We start from the raw sequence: 10,832 nt of genomic DNA on the forward strand, positions 1-10,832 counted from the left end.
AGCACCCGAGCCCTTGGTGCTTAGCTAAATGCTTGGGCTATCAGAGGTGTTCAGTAAATATGAATGAATGAATGAATGAATGAATGATTCAGAACTAGCATTTTTTGAGTAACTCTCATTTTCCAAACAGCACTCCGGGTGCTTTCCCATCTTCTCTTTTCTGGCTAACACTCTCACCTATCCTGCTAGTTGATATTTTTATGCCTGATTTACAGAGCAAACAACTGAGGTTCAAAGATGGGGAGGGATCTGGCCAAGTTCACACAGACGATAAATCTGGCACTGGACTTCCAGACTTTGGTCTTCTCATTCCAAATCCATTCAACAACACTCATCCCTTCTAATATCCATTCCTAAGCACCCATAAAAATGACTCAAGATTATGCAGGTATAAGGCTAAAGCCAGAATTTGAACTTGTATCTCTCTTATCCCAGTATTGCCTCTTGTCAAGCTAGACATGCCCCAGGGTCTTGAGGATCATGTTTCAGGAACCTCAGGCCGGGACTGTGTCCCTGGGAATCCTTCTGCAGCCCCTGCCAGCAGTCCTTTCCAGACGTAGGCCTCCCCCTCCTCCTCCAGCCTCGGGTGCTGGCGAGTTACCATCTGAGCTCCTGCAAAACAATGTCCCGTCAGTCTGGAAACAAGACCACAGCAGGCACCAGGTTAGAACAAGTGTGGGCAGGCTGTGAGCCAACTCCTGTTTCCTCTACTTCTCTACCCACTGCTTCACTTCCTAGTTTATAGAGAGGTCAGGAGAGGGCCCCCAGAGCAGTCACTAGTCAGGGGTGCTGACAAGAAGGAGGTGTGAAGCCTCCTCCTAAATTCCCTGCAGCTGTTCCCCACTCACCCAACCTTTTCCACTGGCGGTGGGCAGTATCGCCTAATGATTAACAGTACCAGTTTGGGAGTTAGGCTGACCCGGCTCAAAATGCTTCCTCTTTCTACCTATGTGACCTCAGGAAAAAGTCTTAGCCTGTCTGAGAGCCCGTTTCCTCACCTGTAACATGAAGGTAGTGATTCTTCCTTCATGGGGTCCTTGAAAGGACTAAATGCAATAAATGTTATAAATGCTTGGCCCGAAATACCCAGTCTCTGGGCAGCTGGGTCAAACTTGACTTACCCTGATGGCAAAAAGGAAGTGATCTTCTTTGTGGTTAAGAACACACGCTTTTCTGTTGTGAGACCCTGGGCAAGTTGCATATAATCTCTCTAGACCTCAGATATCCTCATCTGTAAAATTGGGATTATACTAATTACTTGTAATTAACAGAGCCCATAATTTAAGTTGATCATAATAGAAACGAGTTCTCTATGCTCACTGTCTCCACTTCCTCACTCCCAATTCTCTCTTGAGAAGACTCCAGACTGGCTTTTGTCTTCACACTCCACTGAAACCTCTCTTGTCCAGATCGCCAGTACTTCCATGTTGTCAAATCCAATTGTCATTTTTCAAACTCTATCTCTGACACAGCCGACCACTCCTTCCATTTTTTCGCTTGGATGTTGGGGCGTTACTTATTCCTGGTTCTCCTCTTAAGGCACTCATTTCTTTCTCAGGAAACTCATTTTCCCAACATTTACTTGTTGGAGGGCCCTACAGCTCATTCTCCTCTCCGTTCACCCCTGGACGATCTCCATTCTCAGGGATTTGGGCCAAGTGTACGCACTGGTGGATCCTATAATTCAGTCTCCCGTACAGACCTTTCCTCTGAGTGCCCATTCACAAACTCATTGCAACTTTGGGAAACCTAATATATCTGGCAAGCCTCTCAAATTGAACCTGCCTAAAATAGGAACTCTTCCTTTACCCCTATATGTCCATACCCAAATTGCTCCTCCCTTGGGCTTCCCCATTTCCAAAAATGGTACTAGTAGTTCAGGTGAGATATCTGAGAATCTCCTTGATTCTTCCCTCCACACTCTACATTCAGTCCATCAATAAATTCTGCTGGGGATCCTTCAAAATGTATCCTAAATCTGACTACTTCTCACCCCCTTCCATCAGTCCACTCCCTCGTCTCTCACTGGCCTCCTACCATGTCCCATGACTTCTCACTCTTACTTTCACTCTTGCCCCACTATGGTGGGTATGGTTTGTTAACCACACTGCAGCCAGAATTATCTTTTTGAAAAGGGACTCAATCATGTTAGTCCCCTGTCAATGGCTTTTCATTGCAACCAAACTGAAATGAAGTCTTCCAAGGCCCTGTGTGTTCAGATCACTGCCAGCCCTGCCATTCTCACCTCCTCTTTCACTTGGCTCCAGCCGAACCAGAGCTGAAGTGATCCCACGGCACGTCTTCTGCATTTGTGGTATCTTCTGCCTCGAAGTCTTTAATGTGCACCTTTCCATGCTTGCCCCCCCCATTTCATTCAGCTCAAATGTCACCACCTCAAAGAAGCCCCTCCTGATTCCCCTCCCTAAAATTATTCTCTTTTCCCTCAAGTCATCCTAACCCCTCTCACCAGGCTTATTTTTCTGCAGTATTCATCTCCACCTAAAATTTTAAGTATACACACACACACACACACACACACACACACACACACGTTTGGTTCTTTATTTGTTTATTGTTCAAACCCCTCTCTAGAATGTAAGCTGCATCCCCAGTGCCTTGAAAATGCTAAGCATGTAGAAGGCACTCAGTGTGTTAAATGGATAAATGATAATTACCAGCCTCAAAGGGTTGATGTAAGAATTTAATGCGATGATACGTGGAAAGCCCTTACTTAGCATGGTGCCCGGCACACAGTAGGACCTCAATAAATGTTAGCTATTACCATTGTGTAACAAATCCTCTTGGAATGAGGACATCCTTAACAATTGCCACAGACAACACACCTTTCAGACGGAGGTGCCCTTTCAGAGATCCTCTGGGCAAGGCTCCCCGTGGGGCTGCGTGTGCTGGGCCTCGATTCTAAGGGACCACAGTGTACCCCTTATCACATGTTTGTGTTTAGACTCTGAAGGGGGCAAATAACTCTAGTTCCTTTGACAACATTCAGGGCTCTGCCACCATTTTATTATGTGAGCAAACATTTGATAGCTGGGAAGCCCATCCCTAATGACAGGTCATAGGATCTTGCTGGCGTCTCCTTATCTGCCCTTCTTGTTTGCTCTTCTATTGAAACCTGCAAGGTCACAGGCCATTTTCTCTCTCCTCCATCTGAAATCTGAAAATTGGGAAAAGGCTGATAGTGAGAAGTAAAGAGACTCAAGAGTGGGGGTGGGTGGAGGGAGGAAGAGGACGCAAAGGGCATCAGAGGACCGTGAGCAGGGCCTCAAGAATTTAAAAGGGTCCAAAACCTGCCTCCTCCCACGAATGCACAGCTCCATCCCACTCTGAAGGGCACTCGATTGCAGCGTGGTAGGACATCCTGTGCAGGCGGCAGTGTTAATGAGAACAGTTATGCCTGCCGAGCACCATTCTGAGTACTGCATCAGCCTATCTCATCCCTCAGTAACCTCGGTCTTAGAGGTAAAGAAACTGAGCCCCAGAGGTTGTGACTTGACCAAGAGCACAAAGCCAGTAGAAGGTTCCTGGCCTTCAAAGCATTATTATAGAAAGAACACATGCAGGGAGAGCATGCTGAACTGGTTTGAATCTGGCTCCACACTCTCCTAGCTCTGAAACCTTGGATAATTCGCCACCTCTCTTTGAACCGTTTTCCTAATCTATAAACTGGACCTATGGTATCCTCATATAGGGTTATGGTTGGGAGTACTGATTAATGAGATAATAATGAGATAACAGGTCTGCAGTGGTAGTGGTAGGTGTGTGTGTGCGTGCGTGTGTGTGTGTTTGAAAGGGAATCTTGAGAGAATAAGCCACTAAGCCAATAGGCAAAACCTTCCCCTGAGATGCCAACAAAACTGAAAGGGAAAGAGGAGACAAGGGGGAAGAAAAAGAGACTCCCTGGAAGGAAAAGGAGAGGAATGATGTCCCATGACTGTTGAAATGGATGAAGCTGAGGGCTCTGGAAAGAAGACTGCCCATGATGGGATGTGGCTCCTCTCAGAGGCTTTCCCCATCCATTCTGGGGTCTCCCATGGGGAGTCTGGCGTCAGAGGCCTTCAGCCCTCGGATCTTTTCCCCAATCCTCCAAGTGTCTTGTCCTGATAGTAACCAAGCTTAGAAAGCACTTTGCAATTTCCCATGCGCTCGTGCTTTATGGGTTTGTTGCTCAAAGTAGATCAGTAGTATTGGCACAGCCTGGGAGCTAATAAGAAATGCAGATTCTTCGGCCTACCCCAGGCCCACTGAATCAGAATTTTATTGGGATCTCTGGGACTCATAGATTTGGAAAGCAGTGGTCTCGGGGTCCCTGCTGTTAGAGGTCTTATTTAGGAAGAGGCCCTTACTTCCACGAGAGGCAAGAGCTCCCCATCCAGCTGCTGTTGGAACTACACTGAGCACTTTATAAACACCACTCTCACAGAAAGGGGAGCCCGACCTCCTGGTAAAGGTCAGTGCTTTAAGATTATTTCAAGGTCTGCAGCAATTCACCTCTCTTCTGAAGTGGCTGGAAAAGCCGGCTGGCAGGTTTGGCTACAGGAAGTGTGCTTCAGGACCAACATGGCAGAATGAGCAAGCGTTAAGTCCCCAGCCCTCCACCTCCAGCTCTTTGCTGGCTGAGTTGGGTCTCAGCTCCCCTGGAGAAGCCAAACTAACGGCCCATGTTCCTGCCAAATGCACACAGCTGAGCTCTCTCTCCTCTCTCTCTGCAGTGTCCTCTCCAAGCCTGGTGATACCCACACATCACTTACTTTGTGCACAGCAACAAAGATCCTATTTTCCACACCATCACCCTCCGGGCAGCTGTCATGGAAGAGCCCAGTGACCTGACACGCACCTGCAAGAGGTCCCTGCTTACCTGACATCCTGCTGGCACCTCGGACAATCCGTTCTCAGGAGGCGCAGCCTGAAGCCCAGCTTCCCTTCTATGCAGTATTGTCACCATGCCTCTCCCGAGATGTCAAGTCCGCCCATCCGTCCCAGAGGTGGGAGACAAGAAACCACGGAAGAGGAAGAGAGAAAGCCTACATTATGCTCTTTCATCGAACAAACTGATATGAAAACTTGAATCTGTTACTGAAACGAGGAGAGGAGGACATGTGCTATTGAACTGAGCCAAAACAGTGTAAATATCAGCAAACTCCCTCCCCTCACTCCCATCCCAAGTGATCTTGAGATTTCTTTTAAAGAAGTAAATTCGTCCAATGGGTGTAAACTATAAACGACTGTAATTAAGTGCAATTTCCCCTCCACTCCCTTGCCCCTCTGCCCTGTATATAATACTAAAGTGTTTTCTTTGTAAAGGTCAGAGTTGAATTTTCAAAGTGATTTGCCCCTTTCTCTTCCGCCGTGGAGAAACTTCCTAAGTCAGAAGTGAAGCCCTTGCCCCCTCCCTCACGCCTGGACACATATACGGACACTGTATAGTTTGGACTGACTGCCAGTTAACACCAGTCTCCTGATGTTAAGACACACCTCTGGGTCTGTGGAGGGGCTGAACATTGTGTCAGAGAAACGTCTTACCTTCTGGGGGAGCTAGGAGTTCAGCCAGGGTACCGCCAAGAAACCCCAAAGCAGGGAAACTGGCTGTTTGATAGCACAAGAATAAGTCCTTTCAGAAAGCCTCCCATTAAAACTATTTTATCACTGCCCAGAGTCTCGTATTTCTGTCTCCGACACTTGCTCTGCCATGGTTCTACCAAGAACCCCTGGCCCCTGTCTCCTTGGGATTTTCCACTTATTCCACTAGGCTCCCCGCCACATGTCCCCATGTCTTTGCACCGGCTTTACCGCTAAGGTAAGAAGAGTCGATTCTCCCAGTCAGACCCCACAAGTCCATCAGAGGGGGTCTGGCCAGAGCAAGAGCCAACACCTTTTTCTTTTCTGCAACTCACAGGAGTAAAGTGATAGAGCCAGTTCTTGGTGACTGTGGTCATAGGAACAGATAAAAAAAGCCGGAAGAATGGAAACCCTGTGGATCACTTTTTCAACTGGATTTTAAACATTAATTCCAGCCTTTTCGCCCCTCTCTGTATGATCGTCCGTCACTAGGACAGTGGGCTCTTGTAGGTGTCGCCTCCTGCCCGGGTTTTCCCCTCTGGTAGGAATGCACATGAATACAGATAGTCCAAAGGGGAAGAGCGAAAGGCAAGGACACTGCCAGCAGGGACTTTGCCATAAATAATCCAGTGTTGACTCAGGAAGAAGGAAAATAGATCTGTCCTCTGATGCTTCCTCTTTTGTACAGTGTAGAGCTACCGACGTGTTTCGCTTCTCATCGTTTCTTACTTCTAGGCAGAGTATTTCCCCAGTCAAAATTTAAGTAAGGGAATTATGCCTACCAGGCTCTGGGCAATAGGTTTTTCTAAATCACAGTGTAATGGAAGATGCAATTCTCAATGAGCCAGGAAAATTTACTAAGTATCTGTTATGTACGCAGGGTAGGAAAGGAGAAGGCTGACCTCCTTTGGTTCCCAGCTCCCCTGGACAATGTAATTTGGGCTGATTGGGGTTTCAAGTGAAAACTCATGGTTAGGTTGAGAAGGGCTAAGTCCAAGGCTAAGTACCATGTGTCAAAAGAGGCCAAGATCCCCTGTCACTAATTGAGATATCCTATTGGACTGCCCCTGTGAGTTCTAGGAAGAGGAAGGGAATATAGCCTCGCGCCCCAGCTTCAGTTGGAGCCCTATATCTGGACTCCTGTAGTTTCTGGAACAGCAGGTGTCTGCATTTGACAGGCTTTTGATCAGATCTTGCATTGTTGCAATAATCTTGAGAATCCAGAAGGTTTTATTCATACGGGAGGTCGTCTAGGCAGAGGTGGAGGTGGCAGGGAGGGAGGGTGGGTGGGTTGGGGAAGTCTTTAGGGACTTTTCCTAACCAAACCCTATGTGAACCAAGACATGTAGAAGGTAACCCTGTCCACTGAGAGCCCCCAAGAAGGTTAGTACCTTCCTTCTAAATCCAACAGAAACCAATTGGTACAACCACTATGGAAAACAGTGTGGAGGTTCCATAAACAATTAAAAATAGAACAACCTATGACCCAGCAATTCCATCTCTGGGTATTTATCCAAAGAAATCCAAAACACTAATTCGAAAAAATACTATACGCACCCCTACGTTCATTGCAGCATTATTTACAATAGCCAAGATATGGAAACAACCTAAGTATCCATCAATAGTCGACTGGATGAAGAAGATGCAGTACATATATCCAGTGGATTATTACTCAGCCATAAAAAAGAATGAAATCTTGCCATTTGCAACAACCTGGATGGACCTAGAGGGTATTATACTAAGTGAAATAAGTCAGACAGAGAAAGACAAATACCATATGATTTCACTTATAGGTAGAATCTGATAAACAAAATAAAGCAAAAACAGACTCATAGATAGAGAAAACAAACTGATGGTCACCAGATGGAAGTGGGTTAGGGGTCTGGGTGAAAAAGGTGAAGGGAATAAGCACAAATTGGCAGGTACAAAATAGTCACAGGGATGGCTAGAACAGCATAGGGAATAGAGTCAATAATATTATAATAAATATGTATGGCGCCAAGGCACTAGGCTTATGGGGGGATCACTTCATAAGTTATATAAATGTCTAACCACTATGCTGTACACCTGAAACTAATATAATATTAAATGTCAACTGTAATTGAAAAAGAAAAATAAATGAAACAGGGACCTCCCTCCCCTGGCTGTAAGAGGCACTGGGAGGGCCACTGTGTGTGAGTCCAGGTGAGACTTACCCACTCTAAAGATTCATTTGCAACAAAAAATTCCCATATCTTCCTCTAGAACCTTATGAACCAATATTTCCAGGGTCCGCCTTTACACCCTGAGCCGAGTCCATAGACAGATGGTTCCATTTTTACAATGACCAGCTGTCATTTTCTAGGATGAGCTCTGGTGAAGGCAGATTTCATTTTAATATCCATGGATAAGACAAAAAATCAGCAATGAACACCTGCCTTAAAATATATTAAGCTTTTCCATACCAACCAGTGGATTGATTATTCCCCGCAAAGGCAGAGATAGCTGGAGTCTTAGCTGCTGGATTCAGGTGGATAAAAAAACAATGCAGACAGCCAGGGAATGTGAGTTCTTGGCCTCCAGTTGGGGGCAGGTCTTTGATACTCATTTTGGAGCCAGAATGCCTTGATTAGAAGCTCTAACTCCACAACCTAACCCCATCCTTATTGTCCTCCTACATAAAATTGGGTGATAACAATAGCACCTACTGTATAAGGTTGTTTGAGGGGTAAATGGGTTAATACATGTTAAATGCTTAAAAGTCTGCCTCGTATGTTGTGACACTGATATTCATATTCTTTCATCCCAGAATGCCTTGTCATGTGGTCTTCTGGGTCTGGCTGATATTTCCAGATAACCTCATCACAAATTTGATGCTTTGTAAAGAAAACTGCCAATAATTGGTTAAATGATGTTGTTCATTTCTGTGGGGTATGGCAAATCCAAAAGCGAACCAAGGATGAGTCAGGAAGGGAAGTTGTGAGGAGAAGATAAAAGGCTTGACTGGGGAGAGTCTCTGTCTCCTTAGGGAAAAAAGAGAAAATGTGGTGATCTTGCAATGAGTGTGGGGGCCACAGAGTGCCAGGAGGCTGGAACGAAAGCAGCTTTGGCTTCGTGCTCCTGAAGATGGGCAGAAGGAGTGAGCCATGTGAATGTCTGGGAGGAGAGCATTCTAGGCAGAGGGAACAGCCAGTACAAAGGCCCTGAGACAGGAAGGAAAGCAGGGAGGTTAGAGTAGCTAGAGCTGAGTGAAAGAGAGAGTGCTGGGTCAGAGAGGTGAGCAGAGTGCTGGAGCATGATGACAAATGACACAGAGCCTTCTTGCCATTTGTAAGGACAGCTGTAAGCTATTGTAAGGACTTTGGGTTTTATTCTGAGGGAGCTGGGAGCCATCAAAGAGTTTTGCACAGAGCAGAGATAGGATCTGACTTATGTTTTAAAAGGGTCCCTCTGGTGGACCTGAATAGACATTTCTACAGAGGACATACAAATGGCAAATAGACATATGAAAAGATGCTCAACATCGCTAATCATCAGAGAAATGCAAATGAAAACCACAATGAGATATCACCTCACCCCAGTCAGAATGGCTTTCATCAACAAGACAAATAGTAACAAGTGTTGGAGAGGCTGTGGAGAAAAAGGAACTCTCATACACTGTTGGTGGGAATGCAGACTGGTGCAGCCGCTATGGAAGGCAGTGTGGAGGTTCCTCAAGAAATTACGAATAGAATTACCATACGACCCAGCAATTGCTCTCCTGGGTATCTACCCCAAAAATATAAAAGCATTTCTCTATAGAGACACGTGTACTCCAATGTTCATTGCAGCTTTGTTTACGTTGGCCAAGACATGGAAACAACCAAAATGTCCTTCGATAGATGAATGGATAAAGAAGTTGTGGTACATATACACAATGGAATACTATTCGGCGTTAAGGAAAGATGATATAGGAGCATTTGTGACAACATGGATGGATCTTGAGAGTATAATGCTAAGTGAAATAAATCACACAGAAAAAGCAGAGAACCCTATGATTTCACTGATATGTGGTATATAAACCAAAAACAACAAAAGAACAAGACAAACAAATGAGAAACAAAAACTAATAGACACAGACAGTAATTTAGTGGTTACCAGAGGGTAAGGGGGTGGGGGGGGGGTGATGAGGGTAAGGGGGTCAAATATATGGTGATGGAAGGAGAACTGACTCTGGGTGGTGAACACACAATGGGATTTATAGATGATATAATACAGAATTGTACACCTGAAATCTATGTAAATTTACTAACAATTGTCACCCCAATAAATCTAATTAAAAAGAAAAAAAAAAGATGCTCAACATCAATAATCATCAGAGAAATGCAAATTAAAACCATAGTGAGATATCACCTCACTCTTGTCCGAATGGCTATCATCAATAAATCGACAAACAAGTGTTGATGAGGATGTGGAGAATAGGGAACGCTTGTGCACTGCTGGTGGGATTGCAAATTGGTGCAGCCACAATGGAAAACAGTATGGAGGGTCCTCAAAAAATTAAAAAAGGAACTACCTTATGACCCAGCAATTCCACTTCTGGGTATTTATCCAAAGAAATCCAGAACACTAATTCAAAAAGATATATGCATCCTTATGTTCATTGCAGCATTTACAATAGCCAAGATATGGAAGCAACTTAAGCGTCCATCAATAGATGGTTGGATAAAGATATGGTACATATATACAATGGACTATTACTCAGCCATAAGACAGAATGAAATCTTACCATTTGCAATAACCTGGATGGACCTAGAGGGTATTATGCTAAGTGAAATAAGTCAGACAGAGAAAGACAAATGCCATATAATTTCACTTACACGCGGAATCTGAAAAACAAAATAAACAAAGCAAAAACAGACTCATAGATACAGAGAACAAACTGATGTTTGCCAGATGGGAAGGGGTTGGGGGGCTGGATGAAAAAGATGAAGGGATTGAGAAGTATAAATTGGCAGTTACAAAATAGTCACGGGAATGTCAATACAGCATAGGGAACAGAGTCAGTAATTTTGTAATAACTATGTATGATGCCAGGTGGATACTAGACTTATAGGGGAATCACTTCGTAACTTACATAAATGTCTAACCACAATGCTGTACACCTGAAACTAATATAATATTGAATGTCAACAACTGTGGCTACTGAGTTATAGGGAGGGGCCAAGAGTGACAACAAAGAGACCATCAGGAAGCTCTTCCCATCATCCAAACCTGGGGGACGGAGAGGTGGTCTG

General features: G+C 44.9%; 1 protein-coding gene across 7 annotated transcripts in view; it reads left to right on the top strand.

Moving 5' to 3' along the window:
* The window catches only part of HNF1B (HNF1 homeobox B), a gene marked incomplete at its 3' end in the record, with an annotated part of 51,160 nt that extends 45,490 nt beyond the window's left edge, over nt 1-5,670 (top strand). For 5 of the 7 annotated variants that reach the window (XM_081029197.1, XM_081029199.1, XM_081029200.1 and 2 more), the window contains exon 9: nt 4,731-5,670. In XM_081029197.1, the coding sequence (XP_080885323.1) occupies nt 4,731-4,751 (21 nt within the window). The remainder of the gene's footprint in view (nt 1-4,730) is intronic. The other 2 variants (XM_081029203.1, XM_081029202.1) reach the window with 1 other exon arrangement.
* Nucleotides 5,671-10,832: the final 5,162 nt, after the last annotated feature.

This window comes from Rhinolophus hipposideros (genome assembly GCF_964194185.1).
Source record: "Rhinolophus hipposideros genome assembly, chromosome: 20".
Lineage (NCBI taxonomy): Eukaryota > Metazoa > Chordata > Mammalia > Chiroptera > Rhinolophidae > Rhinolophus > Rhinolophus hipposideros.